At 31.8% G+C, this 27,889-nt stretch overlaps 3 protein-coding genes across 3 annotated transcripts; 1 reads left to right on the top strand and 2 right to left on the bottom strand.

Moving 5' to 3' along the window:
- Positions 1–701: 701 nt before the first annotated feature.
- Positions 702–3,961, top strand: LOC132760523 (uncharacterized). Its single transcript, XM_060752510.1, has 2 exons — positions 702–896; positions 1,285–3,961. The coding sequence occupies exon 2, from the start codon at positions 1,293–1,295 to the stop codon at positions 2,478–2,480; it is 1,188 nt and encodes a 395-aa protein (XP_060608493.1). The 5' UTR covers positions 702–896; positions 1,285–1,292; the 3' UTR covers positions 2,481–3,961.
- Positions 3,962–4,537: 576 nt separating this feature from the next.
- LOC132760522 (uncharacterized) lies at positions 4,538–8,574 on the bottom strand. The gene is made up of 2 exons (XM_060752509.1): positions 8,428–8,574; positions 4,538–8,048 (listed from the first exon to the last, which is right to left on the bottom strand). The coding sequence occupies exon 2, from the start codon at positions 7,798–7,800 to the stop codon at positions 5,947–5,949; it is 1,854 nt and encodes a 617-aa protein (XP_060608492.1). The 5' UTR covers positions 7,801–8,048; positions 8,428–8,574; the 3' UTR covers positions 4,538–5,946.
- A 4,129-nt stretch (positions 8,575–12,703) lies between these two features.
- Positions 12,704–17,856, bottom strand: LOC132760525 (uncharacterized). Its single transcript, XM_060752512.1, has 2 exons — positions 17,804–17,856; positions 12,704–14,786 (listed from the first exon to the last, which is right to left on the bottom strand). The coding sequence occupies exons 1-2, from the start codon at positions 17,854–17,856 to the stop codon at positions 12,704–12,706; spliced, it is 2,136 nt and encodes a 711-aa protein (XP_060608495.1).
- Positions 17,857–27,889: the final 10,033 nt, after the last annotated feature.

Raw genomic sequence — 27,889 nt, 5'->3', positions numbered from 1 at the left:
TAAAAATTGGGCCCTCCAGAATGAAAAAAATATTTCAAAAAAACAAAAATTTAAAACCCCTTGTTTGTACCAAAATTTTTAAAAATCAAAGAATTTAATGTAATGACATTTGATCTTATTCATTTAAATAATGTTTTAAAAAATATTTTAATCAATATTTTAAAATTTTGTTACTAACGAGTACGGGCTATTTTTTTGCATATTTCGACCCCTTTTGGTAATATACGTGGATTGGAAGTGCCGTTTGCAATATGTTAATTACTTTCTTTGTTCACTTTGCAATATTTTACTTTTAAATACATTTTCAAAATTTTCATGAAAAAAAAAGGATAAATCTGGAGGCGTGCTGCTTTTAGCAGTATTCAACATTTTTACATAAAGATGTTAAAAATGTAGAATTTTGCGTGCTCTAACAGCGCAGATTTTGACAGCACATTATTCAAACAGTTTTACTATTCACATATTGTTTCCTGAAAATATTCATGATTCTATGTTATAAAAATGTATAATTTTGTATCTAAGCATGAATTAGTGACATGTTGCGAAATGAATTGTGCTATCGTTGTAAAAAAATCGCAAGTTTTCGGCATTTTCCGGTTAACTTCGATGTATGTAACTTGCGAGGTGCTCCGAATGTTTTCGTACTACAAGTACATGATCAGACGATATCAAATTAAGTTTTATCTATTATCCTAATAATAATTTGTCATGTGTATGGTTTATCAGAGACTGTAACTTGTATATGTCTAAATAACATTGAATCATTATCCCGAGATATAGGCCATTATGTATAAATAAAGGACATATCTTCATTTGATTAAATAAATGTATTAATAATTCAAAACAGATATTGTTACAAGTGTAACGTCTTCTGCGAATAACATTCTTTTTAAAAGGTAAAGTATTTATTCAGAGTTATTTGATATACATATTCGCATTAATTCATTCTTATCACAAAATTTTGAGAAATATCGATCCCTTTAAACATGTGATTTACAGCCGGCGGATGGTACTTGATTTATGTAATATCATCTCATTCAATGATTTATATATGTAAAAAATAATGTTTGATTTATTTCGTATTGTAAGGTCTTTTTTTACCTACAACTTACACATGCACATGCTTGTTTTAGATTTTGATAGACATTTAGATACACGTGACTCTAATATATATAGAATGTAAATGTGTGGTTTGGATGTAAAAGTATTCTATGGAGTTTTAGTAGACATTCCATTCGTACTTAGTTTTGTTTTAGTTTTTAACTCTTTCAAGTATATTTTTAGAATTGAATATGACACACGGTGCGGGAGGTATTTCTCATGGCGGAGGGGGCGGAGGTTTCAGTGGGGGCGGAGGATTTTCCACGGGGACGTTTCACACATCACATTACAGGCATTCGCGCAGAAGAAGAGATGGAAGTGACGGGGAGGGAGTCGAATGTTGCTGCGCTCTTTGCTATCTAGTTTTGTTCTTGCTATGTCTGACAAAAATGAAACCAAAGACAAGAATAATATTGACATGGTTTTATTGTATTTTGGGTGCTGGGCTTACAGGAGGATTAATTGGTCGACATTACCATTCGGTTAATCTGTCAGCCTCCCCGGAAGATATGAGAAGCGTCGACAAAATATCGTCAACATTTTGTCAATCTGTTCTGATTGATTCATCTTCCCAAATAATGACTTACAAGTTCACATCCAAACCTAGGATTAACCAAACTTCATCTGTGAAATATGAAAAAAGTATCAGTGCCTCGATTTCGAGAAACAGCTATGAATATTGGGGATTTTACCTCCTGGAAGGGTCTTCAGTTGTGTTAACTGTATGCCCGGATGACAGATTGGATCTCTATATCATTAAAGGCAAAGACAATCTTGATGCTTGGATTGAAAATGCAGACTGTAATGACTGTTATGAAAGCTATCACTACATTTTCTATTGCTCTGTTCAGAAATATGCATCGAAATTTGATATCACAGCCTCGACTTCAGACCAGTACTATTTCCTGTTAGCAAACGATGATTACAGCATTATAAAACCAGGACCAGCTGAAGCACAAGTAGATATCAGATTAAACAGAAAAACATATAACATGCAAGGGTCGTCAATCGTTTGCTTTCATGATTTCGACTGCGACGTGCCCATACCGATATCAGGAACTACAAGTGTGGTATTTTATGTTCCACCTGAAAATTCTTTTGACACATCTGTAACAGTATACTGCCGCCCTCGTGTCTATATGTATATCCTTTTATTTGCAATTGTGCCAGTGACATGTGGAACATTGATAACTTGTTTGATTCTACGAATATCTAGGACATCTAGACGTCAGAACAGTAGATCTGACAGTCAAATATTTGCAGTTTCAAACTCAGACCAACTACATGGATATGCAAATGAAAGTTGTCAAATTAATGTTAGCCCGCCTAACTACACTGAAGCTCCGCCTAGTTATGAAGAAGCTGTGGCCAGAGGGTGAAATAAGAGTAGAATTGCTAATAATATATAATCACATGACAGAGTATTTACAAATCATATGACAGAGTATTCATATATAACGATGTACTGATATGCATTATGCATAATTGGTTCGCATTAGTGAGGAGATTTTACTTTGTACCTATGAAACTGACATCACGGGCTACGGAGATAAACTTTAAATTAACTCTCTTTAGATGTCTACATGTATTTCTAACATGGTAAAATAAGGTCATTTGGCCTACAAGACCTCGTAAGACCTGTTTTTCCAACATTTTAACATTCATGTATTGAGATGTTCACTTTGAATTGATTAAACATCCTGTTTAAATTATTTAAAAAATAATTGGATATTATTTTCCATTTCTATATCACAAAGAGCATGCATTGTTGTGAAGAAAAACATATATTAATTGTATACTAAAATGTAAATATATAAAAAAAAATGCAATGTATACATAAATCTAAAATGTAAGATAATCGATAATCAAATTATATATATTATCATAATTATAGATAATCAAAATATATCTAAAATGTAAAAATGTATACTTGAATGTCAATATGTATACTGCAATGTATAAATGTATACTTAAATGCCAATATGTGTGCCAAAATGTATATTAAATGTCAGAATGTATACTCAAATGTCAATATGCTAGCTAAAATGTCAAAATGTATATTAAAATGTCAATAGTAGGGTTCTCACTTAAATTTTAAGAATGGGAGTACTAGGACTCCTAGACCAGAAAAAGAGTCCCAAATCATGTCGAAAATATGTATTCTAAAATGTCAATATGTTTGCTATATTGTCTAAATGTATACTAAAATGCCAATATGCTTGCTCATATATAAAATTGTATATTAAAATGTCAAAATATGTAGTAGTCTTTAAATGTGAATATGTATTCTAAATTGTCAATATGTTTTTAAAATGTCGAAATGTGTACTAAAATGTCAATCTGTAAACTAAAATGTCAATTTAATGTCAATATGTATGCTAAAATGTCAGAAAGGCCTCGACATTAACTTTTTTAGCAGGTGGTAAGCCAGACCACTAGATTTGAAATTTAGGTTGTCCTTCCGGAAGTCAGGTGGTCAATTATTATTATTTTATTGTTTTTGATTTTTTTACTCTTTTCATAAAAAAAAACACTGCAGATTTAGCTTACAATAGCAACTTAAGAAAACATATTTTTAGATATATGTTTTCATCTAATCAGAAATTGAGTAGAGCAAGTCAGTAATCAGGTATTCTTTTTGTAAAGTTTTTGATTTTTATCTCATTTAAAAATACACAACAGGGCACGCATTTCTGTAAAATTTTATATTGAAGTGACTTCTCCCTTAACTCTTATAATCATAACAATTATCTTTTATAAATGAACATTTTTAATAAAACTGTTAAATTATCTTATTATTATCATTGAAAACAAGGAAATATCTAAAGGATAATAAAGTAAAACTAACATGTATATAGAACTGTAGTTGAGCTTGTTTTTTTCCACAGATTTATAATTTTACAGAATGTTTACCTCCCTGTTGATTGTTGATATTTATTTATGACATGGAGCTTTTTATTAACCTTTTAAAGTAATTTTAATTGTGGAAGAAATTGATCACTCATTGTTGAAATAAGATAAGTAGCCAAGAATAACTTTTTTCTCCATTTCCTTTCGTTTGCTGCCATTATACAAGTATCTGAATATCATATTTGAAGAAAATGCAGTACAAGCATCATTTGAATGCATTTTCTACTTAAAATATTATAACAAATTCTTTACTCTTTCAACTTGCATAAACAAAATGTAAGCGAGTTTAAATGAAAGTTATTGATGATTTAGAACTTCTTTAACTGACGAGATTAATGAACCATATAAATGTACATCGGACAAATATTTTGAAACACCACATATATGAGCCATGTCACGACAAAACCAACATAATGGGTTTGCGACCAGCATGGATCCAGACCAGTCTGCGCATCCGCGCAGTCTGATCAGGATCCATGCTGTTCGCTTACATACCCTATAGCAACTGATAGTGAACAGCATGGATCCTGATCAGACTGCGCGGATGCGCAGGCTGGTCTGAATAAATGATGGTCGCAAACCCATGATGTTGGTTTTGTCATGACGCGGCTCTTATGTTATTTGACCAAATCATCATGCTCCTACTTGAGCCTCACACCATCCAGAAAATTCAAGTGGCCTGACGGACCAGTGGCTTGTAAAATTAGGTGGTCCTTGTCAAAATCAGGTGGTCTCGGACCAACGCTAATATCGAGGCCTGATTAATGAATGTCAAAATGTGTAATAAAATATCCGTATGTATGCTGAAGTGTAAATCAAAAATGTCTACACTACATGTATACTTAAATGTCAGTATGCTACAAAAATGTCAATTAAATGCCATATGTATGCTAAATGTTATAAAATGCTTATTAATATGTTACTATGCATGCTTAAATATCAATTATTGTTATACTTATGCTAAAACGTCATTTTTGTATCTATTTTAGCAATATAATAAAAACATTTTTTGTTTGTCGTCGAAAGAAAACAGAAAATATGATGGAGAATGAAGATATAATATTATTCATATACAACATAAATGTGTGAAATGGTTAAAAAACAACAGTACTCAACTATTAACATTAAGATAATATATATACACTTGTAGATGTCTGAACTGTGTGAAAACTTCTTTAAGCATAGCTAAAATATGAGACTAAAGATGGACAAGAGAGGTATAGCATTCGTGGAACGCAGCCTCCACAGTCCGGAAGGACACGAAATTGGTAGGGTAAAACAAGCGGCTGTAAAAGATTCAAAAGAAGAATATTTTTTACCTAAAACAGACATTTCTAGATTATCTTTCTCTATTTTATTTCACTACTTCTACCAACGCTACATCCGAAATTCATTAAAGATCCTGTAACACAACTTTTTCATGGTTTTATTTCATAAATATGATGCTCAAATTAAGATTTGTCAATACTGTAAGTTCCAATAAGCATTATTTATAAAGATATTACCCAATTTAACATTTCATGTAAATAAAGGGAGGTAATTAGAAATTTATTTTCTGTACATTTTTAGTCAAATTTTCCAATAAGACATGAATACATGTATTTTATTGATTAAATATAATGTGCACAAATATTTGCAGTACTCATTTTACATATTCTTCGATCTTTGAAAATTTGTTTTATTTGCATAATTATATACATATATAATTTTTTGCAAGTGTGGTATACACACAGTAACAATATCAATCACAAAACATACAGGATCTTTAAATACAGTTATAATAACACGGTTGTTGTGAGAGGTGCATCCGTGGCAATGTGTTTCGATCGTGGACCTCAAACTGCTTGCATCTCACCGCTGTAGGTTCGAGCGACATTTTAATCAATAAGCCAAGTTTACATTCCAGCCACAAAACATATTGGAAGGACTATAATGTTACACGTCTTCATTGGCTTTTTTTTGTCCCAACAATTTTGCTATTACAATGCATAAATGAATCTTTGCTGCGTTTAATTCCCTTTGCAGTCTATATGACGCTTGAAAGAAAAGAAGTGCTTTAAATAACTTTCCCTTTTCTACCATAATTTGTCCCACTAAATTCAATCCAGTTTCTCTGTGACCTAAATTTGGCTCAAAACGGATGACTTTGATAAGATCATCTAACGCTTTACTCTGCTCTGCTTTTTTTCCTAAATAACCAAAAATCTTGTATTTTAGAAATAAAAGGAATGTGAGAGAATCAACAAATGCAAGATCTAGCCATTGGTTTTTTGAATGCCGCAAGTTTTGTTCGGCTGTTGTCGTCCTGTACATTTCTAAATGCAACTCTCTGGGCATACATCTACTTTCACAGCGCAAGAAATTTACACAATACGCAACAACATATTTCAAACCATTTTCATTATAAAGTTCAGCGGCTTTGACAAATCCTTCTCTTGCTAGATAGCTTGGTTGTTCAATACAACGGCAAACTGGTTCCACTGTATCAATATCGTAACGATTTTCAACGTCTTTGATTATTGAGAAAGCTTTATGTATTTCACCAGTAGTGTAGAAAACTGAGGCCAGTTTTAATCTGTTAGAGGAAACGTTTGAATCCAGGCTGGCATCAAACCACTCTAATGACGCTTTCGAAATAGGCAAAGAAGACATTATGTCAGGGATGGCCAAAAGTGAACCTATTGTAGAACTAAGCTCTGCTGCAAGTAATTTACATGCTAAACGTTCTATTCGGCTACCTAAATTGTAAATATTCACCAACGCATATACGCAAGAATATAAAAACGATAATGCAACGACTTTATTCTTATATTTAATGTCAAACAAACTCAATAGATAAAAATCTTGAACCCACTTCCCTGTGTCTCTCAGAAGAATCCCAATACGTCTGTTGATTGAAATTTCTTTTAGGAGCGGTAGGTACTTTACATTCATTTTTATATGTAACCTTACCCCAACCAATTCATGTGGAACATTACCAAGTGCATATCCGCATGACAGTACCAAATATCCTATTATTTCTATAAATTGTTCTCTAAACGGAGATGTTATTCGTCCTAATAATATATTGTTATCATGTATGATAAAATGTGGACAATTGCCAATAAGAACACAATATTGTAATGATGACAAACATAGCGTTAAACAGTCCAACAATTTAGAGTTTTGCCATGAGTTTGAAGGTGTATATTTTATACAGTGAAAGAGAACAGTCTTACATATATAGCTTGAGATGGCATCTTCTACCAAAGCATTGATGAATGATTTCATGATCATTTTCAAAAGAATATAGCATCTTAATTGTGTAATATTCAAACTTAACATTAAAGCTCTTTCTGCTAAACATGTAGATATTCTGTATTCATATTTTTCCATTTTACTTCCTTTACTACCAACCGGGACAAGAAAACAACCACTCTGTTCTGCAAATGATTTTAGTTCTTTTGTTGGCCAGTGACCAACACCTTCTTCTGATAGCCATTTCCTTGCGCTTTTTGGCCAGGTTTTGCAAAAGTATGCAGAAACATAGTCTTGGTCATTGTATGTGGTCTGTCCCTTAGAATGGAAGGCAGGTCCGTGTAACTCGTACTCTTCGCCGTCATTTGATTTCCAGAATGCAGGTATTGATGTTACATGCGGAATAAGGACTTCTTTTAGATTTTGATTTGGATTGTTACCAAAGACTAAACCCAGATAGCAATACCCAGGGGGTGTAGACTCAGCCTCTGTTATCACATAATTAAGCTGCCATGGCTTGCATTTCTTTATATCAGAAAAAAACTTCGTCATTGTCACCGAATATCAAAAAATCATTATCTGAGCGTAACCCCGTTGTTGTAGCCCCCTCGGTAAGACTGCCAAATATATAATCTGTTTTTTGCATCGCTCTTGATCTGTGACTTACAGTTGTCAGTGATTCTCTCAGAAGCCAAGCCCGTCTCGTTCTCGTTACCATATCTTCATTCACACCAATATCGTATAGAATTTCAGACAGACATAGAGACATATACGTGAAATGATCAGGATCACGAGCCATCCTTAAATATATATATGTAAACAAAACAGACGATTACTGGCTATACATTACTATATGTTACTTATATACCAAGCAAATTTCTTTCACATATTTTTTAATTAGCAAGCAAATCAGTTTGAACTCAGAGTCAAAATAACAAAATGGAAAACTTGTTCAACACGTAAGTTCAAAAAGTTGCAGACTCGGTTTGTTTGAGTCTCGAGTCTCTGCATGGTTGTGTGATACTTGAAAAATACCGTACACGCCCTTAAGCACCGACTTACTAAATACATTTCGCAATTATTTAACTGTTTAATTATGTTTAAAATATGTATAAAATAGTACTAAGCAATGATGATTTATTACAGATTTCATTGAAATTACCTCCAAAATTCTCTTACCTTAATCTTAAACAATAATCCGTTTAAATCAATACAATGATCTTGATCGTCAAATAAAATACATATTCAACGAATACAAACACATATTTATTATATATACGCAAAATGTATAAACTATTCAAGTGCGCTGTTAATGTAGAAATACTTTGCTAGCTATCGATTTTCTTTAAAGAAACACATACTTAAATTGCAATATTACGGTTTGATTGAATAAGTTTGTAAATTATTTTAAATAAACTTTTGGTTTTTTATATCGAAGACCGTCTCTAATGGATTCACTTAAATATAAGTGAAAATCGGATTCTTATCGTAGTTAATCCTGTTTATCAATGCATATTTTCTGTGCATTCATATCTGCAGACGCACAAGTACGCATTTATAGCCCGAATACGTGTTTCAACGTTGAACATTAATCCTGCCATTATTTCAACTCTGAAAATAGTAAAAAGTAATTAAACTCTGATCGGTTGTTAAATATTATCCAAATGGGGTCTTTTTAACTGTCTTAAAAAATAAGTTTAATATAGGATATCGCCTGTTGTAAGTAGAGAAAAACGATGAAGAATCAGAGAATCTTGAATCTTGAGGAATTCTGTCCTTCTCCATATATAATTTTCCATTTCAATGAATTCAAGGTCACAAAAGAATGATTGAAATAAGAGCGATTCATACATTAATAATTTGATTGTATGCTATTTCATTTCAAACCATGGTTGTAGACTTTTAGAGGTGTAACTAATGCTTTACTCTGCAAGTTATGACAGAAAAGACAGTTTATCTCTCCCCCCCTCTCTCTCTCTCTCTCTCTCTCTCTCAGAAATTTCTAGAATGATTTCAGATTCACGGTAGAAAAAAGATCAGTGGCATCAGTATGATCAGAATCGTTTTTTTTAAAACAGAAGTTTATAAAAATATCAGACACTAATCATTATTCTCTCAAAGAAATATACAGAGCATTTATCAATATAAACAACATAACATCGCCGTTATGCGATTGAGGCCCTCGAATCAATAATTTCAATATAACAAGAGCGTATGAACCTTTGGCAAACAGACAAAATCGTCAGTCTTTGTGTGTTTACTGGGCCCTGTATGTATTGCGCATAGGTAAAACCGGGCTATAACAAGTTGCGCATAGGTAAAACCGGGCTATAACAAGAGCGCGTGACTATGTTAACACATGATTTTGGTCCCGTTATAACATGGGCAAAAGAAGGAAAATAGCCGATTGTATGCTATAATAAAGGAATAATTCACCAACTTATGCTGCATATAATTAAAAAAAATAAGGAAATATGAAAAAATATAAATAAAGAATATATATAACATAATGATTTTTGAACATCCTTATTCATTGCCCTAAATATGATACCCTGATAACAATCATGAACATCCTTTCCAGTATCTCGGAAGAGAAATCCAGTAAGATAACTAGTCTTTGGCTGTGAATCTGAATTCAACTTTAAGTTTTGAACAAGTGTCAGTAGTTCAAGCCCGCCTAAAAACACTATTTTATTTATTTTCTTAATAGCATTTGTTTTGAATTTGGTTGTTATCCGCCTGAACAATAAATTGTTATAATGTACAATAAAATGTGGACAATTGTCAGTAAGGACACAATATTGAAAGGACGACAAACATAGCGTTAAACAGTTCAACAATTTTGATTCTTTCCATAAGACTGAAGGCGTATGTTTTATACAATGAAAAAGGACAGTCCTGCATATATAGCTTGAGATGACATTTTCTCCGTCAACATTGATGAATATTTTTATGATAAGTTTCATACGAATAAAGTATCATAATTGTGTGATATTCAAGCTTAACATTAGAGCTCTTTCCACTAATGATATAGATATTCTGTGATCGTAATTTTCCATTTTACATTCTTTACTACCAACTGGCATTCTGTTGTGCAAACGTTTAAATTTCCTGTTGTGCAAACGTTTAAATGTCCTTTATTGGCCGTATTCCAACACCATCATCATTTAGCCATTTCCTGGCAGCTCTTGGCCAATTTAAGCATAACAAAGCAATGTATAGCCTTGATCGTTATATGAATTCTTTCCCTTAACATGAATGGCAGGTCCATGTAATTCATATACCTTAGCGTCATTTGCTCTCGGTATGAAATTTCTACTCAATACAAAATTGGAACTGCCATAACGACGGAGAAGACAACAGCCTAGGGTTGTCTAATCGTCTTCGGTATTTACACAGTACCTTTTATTTCCTTGTTGACAATCCTTTACTTTAAACAAATCGTAGAAATCCAATTTATCTATATCAGAGTTTAAACACGTTATTGTAGATCCCTCCGTAAAGCTATCAAATATATATTCTGTTTTGTATCCTCGAAAGATCTTAAACATAAAGTCGTCAATGATTCGGTCAAGAACGACGCCCGCTTTTTCCTAATCACCATATTCTCGTTAACACCGATGTCCCTAAGAACCACCGACATACAAAGAGACATGTTCAAGCATAGGTCATCAGCAAGTGAAATTCTAAAACATTAAATGCATATTTGACTGATTAGAAAAAAAACAAAACATTTTTACAGATTACAGATTACAAAAGATTTGCTACACAAAAGCCAAAAAAACAACATTACAATGTATATTGAATAATATGCTGTCCTGATACGTTAGTGCAAAGTTTAATTCATAATCTTCTTTTACTTGGGGACCTTACGCCGCTTTTTTTTTAAAAAATTAGGCTTAAGTCGTTTTAAAACCTATTTAGAAATTACAAGCAATTTTTTTAACTATTTGGTATCAACTTATTTGTGATAAGAATCAATACATATAACAATATTGATATAAAATCATTCATGTTAAATCTGAGGAAATTGTTATATTGCTAGTATATCTAAAGTGTGTACTTTTAAGTGGTTTAATTGTTCCGTATTTTGTGATGCGTTGTATCTAGCGAACGTTTCCTTCACCTATTGAATTTTACTTTTATATCTTTTATATCTTATCTTAATTAATAATCTGTTAAAAAAGTACAAACAAGAATATCATAAAAATATGTCTCTATAAATAACACATTGATATAGCGCAATAATGTATAATCATTTCGATCCCGCTATTCACACAAAACAAAAAACATGTAATATCATTTACGATAATTCAACATGTTTAACATGAACGATTTCTTATTCGAACGGTTCACAGATAGCTATTTAGGCTGATGACATCAAAAGATCGTTTCAATTCGTATGAATAAGTTTGCATAGATCTATAATTTAAACCTTATTTTTAGGTTTTATTGATTATATTCCGTTTTATATAATTTCAATATAAAGGACAGTTTGTTAAATAATATTGTATTCTTCCAGTTACTGATTTAATCTTCGGCACCCTGAAAAAAACTAGACAAATATATCAATACAACTTAGATGAAATATGAGATGAGCATTTATATGTTCAAAAGCTATTTAAAATTTGAGGTGAGATTTCATATTCAGAATAAAAACGTACAAAACATGTTTTTGAAATTTGAGATGAACTTTTATATTAAGAATAAACGTACAAAACAGTCTTTTAAAATTATTTTGTTCAATACAGTACAAGGAGACAGTAACAATTTTAATAAATATAATAAAATTGCGCACTGCATTTTTTTCCGTAAAGTTCGTAGGGTTTAAAGTTTTATCGACACTAACATACTAGATGATTTTAAACACAGTAACTTAGATAATGTAATGGTCCTTAAACATGCTCATGAACATCTAACTTGAAAAAGGGTAGATACATGAAAATCCTGAAAAGACTTACTGGTATCTTAGAGGATTGTAATGTAAGGACTAGAAAGCCTGTGTTAAACGGGTCAATAATAAAGATTATTTCCCTTAGATGGCAGGAATATGTTTTATGCAGTAAAAAAGGACAGTATTACAAGTATAGCTTGAAATGACACCTTCTCTCTCGGAATAGGTGAAATGTTTTTAAAAAATGCATCATAACAACTCATGCCGATATTCTGTATTTGTATATTATTATTTTGCTTCCTTTTCAGACAACCGAAACAATAAAACATCCGCCCTTTTTTCGGCCATGTAAACGTTGGTTCACGGACGGCAGTGGTAATTGCAATAATATTGTCAATCTTCTATAGGTCAATTAACAAGTCAGCAGCATATTGTATTAAAAAAAACAGAATATTTCCTTATTGTGTCCATCGATATTATAAAGAATTTACATCTTTTGCTAACTTGAAATATAACATAGCATTACAAACATATACTTTTTTATACTTATTCAAAACATCACTAGTAAACAGGAGTTGTATTCAATTTCACAAGTTTTGAAATGACAGTGCATATATGGATCTTTGCAGCGTTAATTCTGGGCTTGATAATATGTGACGCTAGAAAGAAAAGCAATGCTTTATGTAATTTCCCTTTTTCTACCATAATTTGTCCCACTAAATTCAATCCAGTTTCTCTGTGACCTAAATTTGGCTCAAAACGGATAGCTTTGATAAGAGCATCTAAAGCTTTACTCTGCTCTGCTTCTTTTCCTAAACAACTAAAAATCTTGTATTTTAGAAATAAAAGAAATGTGAGAGAATCAACAAATGCAAGATCTAACCATTGGTTTTTCAAATGTCGCAAATTTTGTTCCGCTGCTGTCGTCCTGTGCACTTCTAAGTGCAACTCTCTGGGCATACACGTTCTTTCACAGCGCAAGAAATTTACACAATACGCAACAGCATATTTCATACCATTTTCATTATAATGTTCGGCGGCTTTGTCAAATCCCTCTCTTGCTGGATGACTTGATTGTGTAGTACAACGGCAAACTGGTTCCACTGTATTAATATCATAACGATTTTCAACGTCTTTGATTATTGAAAGCGCTTTATTTATTTCACCAGCAGTGTAGAAAACGGACGCCAGTTTTAATCTGTTAGATGAAATGTTTGAATCAAGACTTGCATCAAACCAACTTAATGAAGCTTTCGAAATTGACACAGAAGACCTTATATTAGAGGAGGCCAAAAGTGATCCTATTGTAGAACTTAGTTCCTTTGCGAGACATTTACATGCTAAACGTTCTAATCGACTACCCATCTTGTGAATATTCACCAATTGGGATACGCATAAATATAAAAACGGTAATGCTTCGTCATCTTTATAGTTTGCGTCATATAAGATCAATTCATAAAAATTGTGAATAACCTTGCCAGTGTTTTGCAGAAGAGTTCCGATACGTTTGATCCTTCCCCTTTCTACTTGAAGCGGTAGTTTTGTTTTGTTTAATTTTTTCTTTAACCTTACTCCCAGGTTTTCACACAAAATTGCTGTAAGTGCATATCCGCATGACATTGATATCAACCCTGTAATTTCTATAAATATTGTTCTTAACTGAGGTGATATTCGTCCGAACAATAAATTGTTATCATGTATGATGAAATGTGGACAATGGCCAATAAGAACACAATATTGCAAGGACGATAAACATAGCGTTAAACAGTTCAACAATTTCGACTCTTTCCATAAGACTGAAGGCGTATGTTTTATACAGTGAAAAAGGACAGTTTTACATATATAGCTTGAGATGACATCTTGTACCACAGCTTTAAAAAATGATTTTATAATAATTTTCAAAAGAATATAGCATCTTAGTTGTGTGATATTCAAACTTAACATTAGAGCTCTTTCAGCTAAACATGTAGATATTCTGTATTCATATTTTTCCATTTTACTTCCTTTACTACCAACCGGAACAAGAAAACAACCACTCTGTTCTGCAAACGACTTAATGTCTTTTGTTGACCAGTGACCAACACCTTCTTCTAATATCCACTGCTTTGCCCTGTTTGGCCAAGTTTTGCAAAAGTCAGCAGTAACATAGTCTTGAGCATTGTATGTGGTATGTCCCTGGCAACGTAAAGCAGGTCCGTGTAATTCATAATCCTCGCCGTCGTCGGATTTCCAGGAATCTGGTAAAGAAATCCAATGCGGAAGAAGTGATGCCTGGGATTTGCCGGGATTGTCGCCTAAGACTTCACGAATATAGCAATATCCTGGCGGTGTAGAATCATCTTCCATTACAAGCTGCCCTTGCCTACAATACTTCAGGTCAGAAAATACTTCGTCATTGTCATTGAACATCAAAAAATCATTATCTGAGCGTAACCACGTTGTTGTAGCCCCCTCGGTGAGACTGCCAAATATATAATCTGATTCTGGTATTCCTCTTGATCTGTGACTAACAGTTGTCAGTGATTCTCTCAGAAGCCAAGCTCGTCTCGTTCTCGTCACCATATCTTCATTCACACCAATGTCGTATAGAATTTCAGACAGACATAGAGACATGTACGTGGAATGATCAGGATCAGGAAGCATTCTGAAATATTTAATACATTGTAAACTGTAGAATTGTTATGTATATAGTATTAGCAAAATCAGTTGTTTTATTCTTTGGGAATATTTTCGTGGTGAGTTCGATCCTCACTGTGAACTCCAAATGTTACAGGTCAGGGGAGATTTTGGATGTTGGAATGAAGTAACCACAAATAATCTTTTCGCGCTTAATCATGGTGATAGGGCGTTTACCACCACTTTTCCGCGTAACGTCAAAATATTATACTCGTATCTTTCTGTCTTACAAAATGGATTTCAAGCCTGCATACGACCAGAAAAACAGATGATAATTTGCCCAAAACAAGGTAAAATCATCGGAGTTTTGCATTGATAAATTTATGAACGTTGATTCCACATGTACTATCGCTACATGTACTGTATAGTTAGATCCCAATTCCTCTGTATTACATACTGAAAGATGATTGTTTTTATTTGGTAACACTGTAAATCTGTCTATAGTTTCTAACGTTCATACTTATATATAAACGTTTGTTACTTTGACTTTGCCTACTGGTATTTTGAAACTATTAAGAAGTGCCTTTGTTCAACTTATTCTTAGATATAGTAATTTATTAAAAGTTGTCTAAAGGTACTTGTAAGCCTAAAATCAGCCCGTTGATTCAGTACAATCATACATGTGTATGTTTTCCCATCAGTATCCCATATGAATGTACCATAAACAAGTAAAAGATATGAACAACTATACTAGAACCCCGCGAGTCAGATGTGTCGCCTTGTGCACAGTATAACTGTCACTTATGCATTTTCTTCTTAAATATAGGTTATTTATAAACACTACTCGTACAATGTTTATGTACCTTTAACTTCAGTGGCATTTAAACTGATTGTAACAATGTTACACCAGGGTTAATAAAACTGTTATATTATCAAAAAATAAAAATAGCAGGGAACGTTTTAAACTGACAGATCAAATGGAGGACTCTGTGATGGATTCTTAAGCACTGCACTTCAGATTTTGTTTGTTTGTTTGTATTGGGTTTTACGTCACATCGACACAGTATAGGTCATATCGCGACGTTCCAGCTTTACTGGTGGAGGAAGACCTCAGGTGCCCTTCCGTGCATTATTTCAGGCACGGACGGGCACCTGAGTAGAACCACCGACGTTCCGTAAGCTAGCTGGATAGCTTCCTCACATGAAAGAATCCAAAGTCCCTGTCAGGTATATGAAAAAAGCTTACACACCAGGTTTGGATCAATCAAACTTATAGTGACCAAGTTATGCTCTGGACAAGCCTATTAAGAAAGAAAATTAACAAACGGAATAGCTCAAAATCATGAAGTGCAGAGTACAAATTATCCTGCACTGCACTTCTTCGCAATGAGATCTGTCATCCTATGAAGTTTCAAGTCAATAGCTTTTAAAGCGTAGGAGAATTGGCCCGGACAAAATAAAGTACTATAACTAACAAAGGGCAATAACTATAAAATCATGAGGTACAGAGTACCGGTTCTTTTGCACTGTACTTCTCAATGAGATCTATCACATTATGAAGTTTCAAGTCCATAGCTTTTATAGTTTAGGTGAAAAAGCCGGGGAAAAAATAAAGTAAGAAAATCAACAAAGGGCAATAACTCAAAAATTGTGGAGTACACGGTACACGTTTTTAGGCACTGCACTTTATCTCAATAAAACATATCATCCTATGAAGTTTCAAGTCCATAGCTTTAATAGTTTAGGAGTAATGGCCCGGACAAAAATGAAATTTGAAAAATATAAAAGGGGAATAACTAAAAAATTAAGAGGTGCAGAGTACCAGTTTTTGTGCACTGCACTTTTTCTTAATAAGACCTATCATGCTATGAAGTTTCAAGTCCGTAGCTTTTATAGTTTAAAGGAAATGGCCTGGACAAAAATAAGGTATAAGATTTAACAAAGGGCAATAACGCGAAAAATTAAGACGTGCTGTGTAACGATTCTTACGCAGTACAATTCGGGTCATTAAAAGAAGCATTCATATTAAGTTTGGAGTCAATCCGACATATAGTGACTGTGTTATGCTCCGGACAAGCATAAGGGGACACCGCCGTCGACAACGACACCGACGCCGACATCGACCCCGCCGACAAGTATACCCCTATATTTTTTCGCCTTTTCAAGGCGACATAATAAAATGAGGTTTTGAAAGGGGATCTATGGTTATTGTGCATGTTATATAAGGAAAGAAAAACACTGCCTAAGGATACCCCTATCAGTTGTCAACAAAAATTAACTGTTTAATTTGAAAGTTCACAACTTTTTTTTATTATTTTTGAAAATAAACTGTCAGGGTGCATAAGTTTGTAATTACAAACAAAAAGGACTGCTCTTTCCTATGGAATGGGTCATAATTCATAACCATAAGACCTAGTATTTTCAATAACTTTGATGTCCTTTTCTATCTGGTGACTATATGACATTCACAGTAAAGGTGTTGACTATAGAACAGGGACGAATTTAGGGCACCCCACGATAGTAACAAATTTTATTCATTGAACACATAGCAGTCATGTGTGTGAAACTGCGAGACATTTGAATTTCCACATTCAGTATAAGCCATGCATATATGGAAAAAGAATGTTTAAAGGTTATAGTATATTCATATTGTATTTCATAAAAATTTATCTTGCTGTAAGAATGTGTAAACCCATTAAAAATACACACTCTAATTGGTATAAACTCTTGTCGCATGCCTAAATTCCTCCATTGACAATGTTTTCCTGATATTTAAAAGGCTTCTGATTAGATTTATAGAGAAAAATGACTTAAACCTTTTTTTTCAGTATTTATTGCTGACAATTTGTAATTATTATTAGTTCAAATTAATAGATCTATTTAGTTATAAAATCGAGGATTTGAAGTATTTTTTTCATTGGTCAAGTTTTCCGATAAAGGGAATTGTAAAAAAATGCAACTCAAATGTTATCTACTGTAGAGATCCTCTCGCTTCCGACTTATATAGATATATAGATAAAAAAATGAATAAATAAAATAACTTACCTGAATTTATCACTCATGGACTGCAAAAAGGAATCCTTCTCTCTGTTGGTCATCGCTGTCCCTTTAAAATGCCGAAGCAATAATTGATTAGTTTAATTGTGTATAAACGCTCTTTTTCAGTCCAAATTGGGAGGCGCTCCATTTTTCAGAGGCTGCAGACGGTAATAATAAATATGACCCAATACAATATAACATTTTTAATATGTATCAATAATTCGCATTCGTGAATGCTATTTATTCAAAAAGAAAAAAACTAAAATATAATGTATACAAAACGTTTCAATTATGTTTTGCTAAATAGATTTTCTTGCAACAGACATCGATTTAGATTGCTGAAAGTTATATAGTTTATGACGAATTGTTTGAATACGTATTTAAATAATTTGAATAAGCCTTTGAGAGTTTTAACGATTACCGTGTGCTCTCCGTGTTGATCAATTTAAACGGATTCATTTGTTTAGTATTGGATATTGACAAAATATCGACAGTGCCCCAAATGTTTAGAAATTTTACAATGCAGATAAATAATTTTCTTTACATTTAAACACTGTAAACGTCCTTAATTCTTTTCAGCTGGCCTCACAGAAAATGATAATACTAAATTATTACTAAATACTTAAATGAAAATAAAAAAAAGTAAAAATCTGACCCAATGACTTAATTTGTTATATTAATATAATAATCATACTTGAATAATACTTTGTGAGGATCCTTAGAAAATAAACTAAAGGCGAGAAACAATCTCAGAATTAGATGACTCATCGATCGGTGGCTTTAAAACAGTCAATTAATATAAATGTAATTTAATCGCTAGTTACTCGGACGATCGAAGTAAAAGTTGGTCAAGGACTGACGGATAATCCCAGGGTTTTAATTTATGTAATAGCCTATGATTTGTTTTAAAATAATAGTATCATAAACATAATATATAGACCTAGCTCTGGTAATATTTCTGTGAATAAATTTTAGATATTTTCGAAACAGTTCAGATATCTAAATAGAATTACACAAAATTTACGTTGCAAAATTCAATCACAAACACTTAGTTGCTAGATCTTGCACCCTCCACCACACCCTGTTGTTCCACCCTGTCAACTCTCAGAAACTTTTTAACAATTTACATGGACAGTTGTTACAATCATAAACTTGTTTTAACAAAAAAAAATCCTCACAGGACTTCACTTAATCACGAAATATTTTACATAATACAGTTTAACCGGGTTTTATAAAGATCAGGCTACTCGTATTACTATAGTTACCAGATTTGATCACGCTACTTCAAATTTCTTTAAAGGCCCATTATGCCTCAGAAATGCTTTCATTTTATTTCTCAAAAAAAATGGTAATTGATACAATTGGTACAATTATAGTGAATCAGTATTTTGTGTGGGGGTCAAAATAATATTTTGTTTACATTTTGCCACCTTCCTGACATATTACTGCACGTTCGGCGCTATCTTCCTTCAGTTGTTAAACATCTAAAGTGCCATAAATCCATTATTTAAACATAATTACACGTATGCTTGATAGTTCTTAAAATTGTAATCAAATTTGGCTCAGCTGGGGCTCTTAAAAACAAGAAGATATGCAAAAGACTACAAGAAATTTATTCAGAAATATACTGAAAATCGTATTTTTGTGTTATCTTTATCACGATTTCAGTGAAAAGCGTTGCAACGATTTTTTCAACTTTGATTCATTTTTTTACAATAAGAATTATTATTCAGGACAAATGGAGTGGGCGGATGAGCTGATTTCTACACACTAGTTCATGTACGTGGTTTAGACCTACATCAAATGGAACATAAATCTTGAAAAAAATATTTGAAGTCCTGTCATATATATAAAAACTCAGTGGAGTGAAGTCCCTTTAAGAAAAAAATATGTCTTTCTGAGGTATAATGAGTGTACGAGTTTAGATTTATTGGTATATGATGTTTTTTTTGTTTTAAAGGCAAGTACTCGGTTAGGACAGAGATCCGATCTACATCCAAAGCGTTTTTGTTACAAACAGTCTACATGTATTCTAATAAAATTGCAAACATTTAGCCAAAGGTTATATATTATTACAGCTGCTCTCCATTACAGCTATATTTTGAATAAATCAACTTTAAACAAAAAATGTACATGTAATCATAATAGCTCTTTTATGTCAAAATGTGCAACGATCCATTATAGTAAATTCCAATTCTTTTTTTTTTTCGACCAAAGACCGTCTTAAATCAGTTTGATTTCCTGTAAATTTACAGGAATGAACTGAATATAAGAAGAATTTTCATTAGTCATGAATCCATTAAATAAGACGAAGTACAAACTGAAATCTGGAAATCTCACTGGCTATTGTAAATTAAAATGTAACGGAACGTGTTTTGCCATTCTAAAATAATCAAAATTTAAGGATAGTTCTAAAATAAAATGTTAATGATAGTTCATAAACTTTCTTGTTAAATCTCTCATATATATAAGTTCTACTTAGCCACACTTCCTCCAACAAAACAATTTACATTGCGCTGAGATCTCTAAATATTTATATCTTATATTTTCAGTGAACAGTTTATTTTCCATTAGAACTTTGTGTGTTTATTTCACGCAAGTCAATTTTGTCCATAACAACAAGACAACAAGACCACCAATAATGTTCATGATCTTGTAAGTTTACACATGCACAAGAAATTGCCCAAATCCGGTACCCTCAGTTTATAATGTTCAATAAGTTTCCACTTTCCAATATATTATATGGTCATCGATGTGTTCAATTAATATAGTGTTTATTATTTTTTATATAGTTTTGCATTAATTGAAGTATCTATAAATATAATTATAATTACCTATGGATTGCATAGATATTGGTGTTAGAAACTGAGTTCACTTACCGAAACACGACAGGTTCATTTAAGGAAACATTCAACTTACAGTGTTCCATTTTTTCAAGATTAATTAATAACCCTATTGTTTAGTCTGTCAATTGTAATACATGTAATTTAACATAGTACATAAAATGACGGGACGAGCAATCAATTAACATTTTCTCATCAGGCATTATATTGGCGTCTAATTGAAACCGAAGTACCAAAATTAACTTTTAGTATTTCCCTATGTACGTGTTGCAAATCCGTGGATTTATTATACTAACAAATCTTTTGCATTTATAAACTTCCGTTCCAAATTTTGTTCTGATTAAACTTTAATTGTATAAGTAATGTTTATTGAATTTAAGATGACATTCAGTATACATAAATAAAAACAATTAACACTGAGAGTAAAAATGAAATGTATGTATCGAAAATACTGTGTACAAAATAAATTGTTCTATTTGTATATGGAGTTTAACCCCCAAACTTTCATACAATAAATGCGCTGGGTGGGGTTATGAACCTTAAATTGTTTATAACTGTTTTTGTTTGTGAAACCAAGGCCAATTAATAAAGTTTTAGTCTGTTTTATATCTTCCTTTCTCATCATAGATGTTTGCATTAAATTAAATATGAAACGTTTATAAGTAGTTTGTTTATTTTATATTATCCATCATACTTTTATTCCTATTAACAATATTTCATTATAATACTGTCAATATTGCATATGATTACAAAATTTATGAAGTCAAACCTAAAACATGTAATAAAGACACCTAAATATAAATATTGTAAAGTAGAAGTTGTCCAACTTTGAAGAGATATGATAAACAAGATCAACAAGGAAAGGCGACGTTCAATGAACGCAACCCCCAAACGACCCGGCAAGACGAACCATGCAGTGGCAAGGAGCCCAGGAGGACTCCAGTCAAAAACAGGACAGGGCGCAAGGCAGAGCACGGACATGCTAATCTCTAAAATGATACATAAGAAATAATAGTAACCGTCAAGAAAATCAAAGAAAACAATACATTCAATACGTTTTTGGTTTAATTTCTATGTTTTTCTTAGCTACAAGAAATTATCATCTCATTGTTATGCAAGCATTCTAACATTTCTAGAAATGTATCGAAAACATAGAAAAACATATGAAAACTATTTAACAAGCTTTACTTCGGCCGAAGATATTTTTAAAAGATACTTCTTGTAATTTATTTATTTATTTATTTATTTATTTAGTTCGGTTCCGATCATTTCAGTTCATTTTAGTATAGTTTAGTTTAGTTAAGTTTAGTCCAGCCAATGAAAATGTTCGTAATCACTCGAACCTTAACTCGAACTCCCCTTAATCAAAAACATTTTACTTTATATGTTACATGTCAACATCAAACTGTTGTAGGCCATTTTTTGCAACTTGCATATATATTTGAAGATGCTTTTTAAATCTCATTAAATGGATGCATACATGTATTGTACACAGAAAAACTTGAAAAACTCAAGCATAGAGCTCTAAAAATAGTATTTAATGATTTTAATTCTTCATATGACACATTATTAAAAAAAGTAAATATGCCTACTTTACATTTGTCAAGAATTAAAATAATAGCCAAAGAAGTGTTTAAATGCTTGTACGGAAAATCACCACCATATATAAATGATTTAATTCAATTTAAAAATTCCAATTATTCTTTTAGGTATCAAAAAAGTGTAAATGTCCCAAGGGTCAAAACAGTAACATACGGTAAGAATTCTTTTCGGTTTGAAGGTGCCCAGATATGGAACAGTCTCCCTAATGACATCCGCAAGGTTGAAAACTACAAAGAGTTTGGGAGACTGATCCAGGTCTGGAGTGGCCCAAGCTGTAAATGTGCTATGTGCTTGTAAATTTGCTATGTGTTTGTTATTTTGCTTAGTTTTAATTTATGTAAAATGCTTAGACTACATGTTTTGTTTGTTTGCTTTGCTTTTGTGCATCCCTTTTTAGTTTGCTATGATGCTTTGATTATATGTTGTGTGTTAATTTTTCTTAAACCCTATATTTTATGCTAGTTGAATCTTTGTTGTATGATTTGTATGCTTTGTTCATATTAAAACTCCTTATTCCCCATTCCATTAGGCTGTGCATGCAACTTAATTTTAGTTAACTTTGTTTGTTACCCTGTATGTGCTTTATCTTGTTTCTTTTTTATGCTGTATTAGTTCTATCATAAATTTTTATGCACTTTTATAAGTAAGTTTTATTTATGATCTATTTATTCATTTATATATTTTTTAGGAAACCTTCAATTACGTATTTATAAATTGATTAAGATGTTAACTTATAACTTTTACCTTTTTATTATTTTTTTATATTTTATTATTATTTTTATTTATTTCACATTGCTATATGTATCATACTTAAATTTCTAGACTACAGTCATTTATTACTTTTAGAAACTGTTATTACCTTTAATACAATATGTACTGTACTCTTATTTCATGCTTAAAGCTGCTAATAGTTTTATATATTTTTATTTTCAGAACTGTTATATGTTAGTAAATATGTTTTATGCCTTTGTTATTGTCGGTAAATAGCTTATTAGCTAATTATTCTTATGTAAACCGACTTAAAATAAAGTTTCTTGTATCTTGTATCTTGTATCTTGTATGCTCCACAAATGGGTACTGAAGTGATTTTGATTGCCATTCTATAAAAAAAAGTTCCATTGAAAATACTTTTTTGAAAATAATAAAAGTGATGAAATCTGATTCCTATAAATTTTTAAAACATGAAGTTTTTAAAAAATTTCCTCCTTAACATGTACAAAAATTGGGTGGGGGGAAAATCCCGGGATACGGGATCCGGGACGCCCGGGATCCGGGATCGTATTAGATATATAGGGAAAACTCATAAACTATATTTGTGTTGATTATTGTCGTAATGAGAGGCGATTAAATGTTAACTATTTATTTCTTTAATTGTATGTTATGAACAGTAAATGAATTTAACTTAAGATTTAAATATATTTCGAGTTATTTATTAACAAACTTAAAATGCGGAAATCACAATGCTTGTAATTATAGTATAATTGGAAAAATCGGCTTAATTTTATGTTCATGTATTTAAATATTATTTTTAGAAAAGATCAGAAGATATACTTAACATAATTGATAACAAAAAAAAACTTTTGACATGTATGACAGGTGGTCAATTCCCGGGATCTCTGTACTGTGTAATAGATTCCGGCTTTTCTGAAAGCAAGATATGGTAATGGTCAATTTCCCGGGATATATATATCTTACACGATCCCGGCTTTTCTTAATGCGATTATCCGGGATCTCTTATATCTAATAAGGAAAATCAACTATTTTTCGTCACCATTATGGTTGAGTATTTATACATTATTGTAAATACAAGTTCGACTTAATTGGCATGCTTATTTTACATAAAAGGCGTGTAAAATACTATATAAAAATGCTGATTTATCTGCAAATTAACAAATGTCTTGTTGTTTTTCTAATGATATATACTATACCAGAAGGCTTTCACGTTGAAGAAAAAAAAGAAAAGAATACAATTGTAAAACATAAGGTATATATTACAGATATTTAACGAGTAATCAAGTTCCATGGATCGTATAAAAATAACATGTTTCACTTATAAACAGATATGAATGTCTAAAATGAATATTTTTAAAAGAAAAACAAATTATTTGTCAATTTTTAATATAAAATGAAAAAAAAAACTGTAGCGGACCTCATTTTCCTTAAAAAATATGTCCAGTACAGGACCCAAAACGTATCGTCCCTGGTGTTAATTAACATTGGTATATTAAAGGTGTTTAGTGACACTTCCGACTATGGCCAATAGACCGAATGATAATTTACTCTTTATATGTACGTCTAATACGATCCCGGTTTTTCTGAAAACTATATTCTTGAACTGGTCAATACCCGGGATCCCTATGTGTTTTAATACGATCCCGGCTTATCTGAAAAAGATCTTCTTGGACTGGTCAATTCCCGGGATCCCTATATGTTTAATACGATCCCGGCTTATCTGAAAAAGATCTTCTTGGACTGGTCAATTCCCGGGATCCCTATATGTTTTAATACGATCCCGGCTTTTCTGGCTGCGGTTCGTATAACATTGAAAATAGTAATTCACTTAACTTGATGAAAATTTATATGTGAAGGATCATGGTAAATGAAAAATATAATGATGAAGCAATTAAAAAAATCAACACCTTAATTCGAATTTAATAGCTATTGCATTAAAGATTAATTATACTTAAAATTGATATTTTATAATACTGATAATTTCTCTTTCTGAATGTAAATTAAACATATTTTAGTGCACACATGTAAGATATTTTATCTTTACACACGATATCAGTAAAAACAGTGTGAAACACGGTCCTTAAAAGGCAATTTTAAAAGAAAGACCAAATAACTTGACACTGTAAAATGCTTTTGCCAATCAAAACAAGTTTGAGTCTTGCAACATCAAAATATTGTGTCACAAAGCGAATTAATTGAGAAAAGATAAAAAGGCATTATCATAAAATTATTCTTTACGCCAGTTTAATGCACTGCATATTTTATGAAAGGTACAATGAATTATATTGTGATATTTTCAACTTAATATTTTTATATTTTTCATATTCTGCTTATTGGATAATGTAAAGAAAATATTTTTCTTCATTTAACGTATTTATAAACAAGGTGACAAACGTACACAGAAATTTCGTTAATAATTGAAAAATACTTATTTCTGTAACAACTGTGTTTATTAATACCAGTTGGAAGTCATTCTTTGGGATCAAATCAGTGAGACATGGCCAATGTCATAAAACCCCTAGGATGATCATTAAGCTAAAGTCGGATCATAATTAAATAACTGGCACGAGTGACGTTATCTGATGTAATGTTATGCACCCTGTTGATTTATGATATCACGGCCCTGTGTCGCTTAATTGTAATTACAACATATGCACCCTGTTGATTGGCCCAGCGTCGCTTACAGATACAAATCTTTGTATTAATGAAATAATTTCTGTGACAGTAAAGATTATATTAATTTACATATTACTCTTAATCACATTTGCAAAATCTCTTTGAGTCAATTATACGTATATAATATATATTTAGAAATTAATTACAAAGCACAGATTAACCACGTGCATTTTTAATTAAAATTGTGAAACTGTATGTACTAGGCAAAGTATTTTACTTGTATATTACTTTTACGTTTTACTATTACCACGGTACATGTTCTTCCTTGTTAATTTGTACGTGTCATAATCATATATTTCAGGAACGTTTATATATAGAATACATCCCTCGTTCTTTGTAAGATTTCTATACCGCATAATGAAATACAATCAATATGTATGGTTATAACAGGTACGTATATTAACGTTATAAATACGACAAAATCAGGCATAAATCGCGTATATCATGTAAATTATTGCCTGAAACTTCTATCTTTTTTTATTTTTCTTAAAATCTTGGTACATTTTTCGCGAGTTTGGTTTTCTTTAAATATTTTGGTTTATCTGGAGGTATGCAGCTTTAAAATGAATTATCATACTGAAACATGTGATTATTTACATGTCTGTATATGTGAAGTTTTGTAACGAAAGTTATTTAGATATATTGCCTGAACATTTGAGACGATTTGTAACTAGATTACGAACTTCTGCACACAACCTAAGAATACAAACTGGCAGATATACAGAATACATACAATACAATAGAAATGAACGCTACTGCCAATGTTGTTCTTTAAAGCTGCATGCCTCCAGATGAGTCAAAATATTTCGATAAAATCAAACTTGAGAAATATGTACTACGACTTTAGGAAACATAAAATGGTTCAAGATTCAAGTAATAATTTACATGTTGTGTGCAGTTAATGACTGATTTTTTTTTATGTACAACTATATTTCTACTGCGTTACTAACGCAGTATGGTCTATTTATGCATATTTTGACCACTTTTTGGTAATTTACATGGCTTGTAAGTGCCATTGATAATGTATAAATGGCTTCCTTTTGGTTATTTCACAATATAAAACATTCAAAAACATTTTCAAATTTTTTATGAAAATAAGCATGAATCTGGAGGCGTGCTGCTTTAAGAGACTTAGAAGACGAATTTCATTTTGATCTTATATGCCCATGTTATACAAATATTCGTAACCTTTATATTAAAAGATATTATTTTGTTAACCCAAGTATGTACAAATTTATTGCATTGGTGCAAAGTAATAATAGAAATGAACTATGTAAATTAGCATTTTATTACAAAAATGCTATGATTGTTAGAACTTCACTATTAAATAATGTTCAATGATAGATCAATTTTTTTTATTTTAAAGTTTTGATATTGATTTTCTTCCTTAAATATGTTCATCCTCACTTAACTGAGGCTTAATAACAATCAACGTAAGTTTCATTTAAATTATTGATTTCTTTATATTATTTATATCATGATTTGTTTACATTGATTGCACTGAAAAGACATGTTACTTGAATATTATTATGTATGTGATGATGTACTATGTATAAATCCGAAATAAAAGTTCTGTTCTGTTTTGTGTTTGTTCAAAATGAACTAGCTACTTCTACCTTACTGATATATGATTTAGATACATGTATATTATCATAGAATTAATTGATTGCCAACTTGTATTGACCTTCGTTATATACCCATTATTATATATATTTAAACTATGCCGCATGCCACTCAATAATAATTTCCCCTATATTATAATAACTTGATTTATTAGTGATGACGATAATGGTGATGACGACGATGATGATGGTGATGATAGACACTGCTTGTCTAAAACGATCCCGGCTTTTATAAATGTGATCCAGCTTGGATCTCTATATATCTAATACAATCCCGGCTTTTCTAAATGTGATATGGCAGACAGTCAATTCCCGGTATCTCTCTTTGTTTAATACGATCCCGGCTTTTCTGAATGTGACATGGCAGTGGTCAAATCCCGGGATCTCTATATATCTAATACGATCCCGGCTTTTCTGAATGTAATTTGGCAGACGGTCAATTCCCGGTATCTCTCTTTGTTAAATACGATCCCGGCTTTTCTGACTGTGACATGGCAGTGGTTAAATCCCGGGAGCTCTATATATCTAATACAATCCCGGCTTTTCTAAATGTGATATGGCAGACGGTCAATTCCCGGTATCTCTCTTTGTTAAATACGATCCCGGCTTTTCTGAAT

Source organism: Ruditapes philippinarum, unplaced genomic scaffold (assembly GCF_026571515.1).
Source record: "Ruditapes philippinarum isolate M1 unplaced genomic scaffold, ASM2657151v2 ctg7170_1_1_1_1, whole genome shotgun sequence".
Classification (NCBI taxonomy): domain Eukaryota; kingdom Metazoa; phylum Mollusca; class Bivalvia; order Venerida; family Veneridae; genus Ruditapes; species Ruditapes philippinarum.
The sequence above is the reverse complement of the archived record's forward strand: the minus strand, read 5'-3'. Positions and strand labels throughout refer to the sequence as shown.

What these genes read in the sequence shown, in the direction of transcription:
- LOC132760523 (XM_060752510.1), top strand. Translation starts at nt 1,293, where the DNA reads ATGACACACGGTGCGGGAGGTATTTCTCATGGCGGAGGGGGCGGAGGT.
- LOC132760522 (XM_060752509.1), bottom strand. Translation starts at nt 7,800, where the DNA reads ATGACGAAGTTTTTTTCTGATATAAAGAAATGCAAGCCATGGCAGCTT.
- LOC132760525 (XM_060752512.1), bottom strand. Translation starts at nt 17,856, where the DNA reads ATGACCAACAGAGAGAAGGATTCCTTTTTGCAGTCCATGAGTGATAAA. An exon ending in TCCATGAGTGATAAATTCAG is followed by an intron (nt 14,787 to 17,803) that starts GTAAGTTATTTT and finishes TAAATATTTCAG; the next exon opens with AATGCTTCCTGATCCTGATC.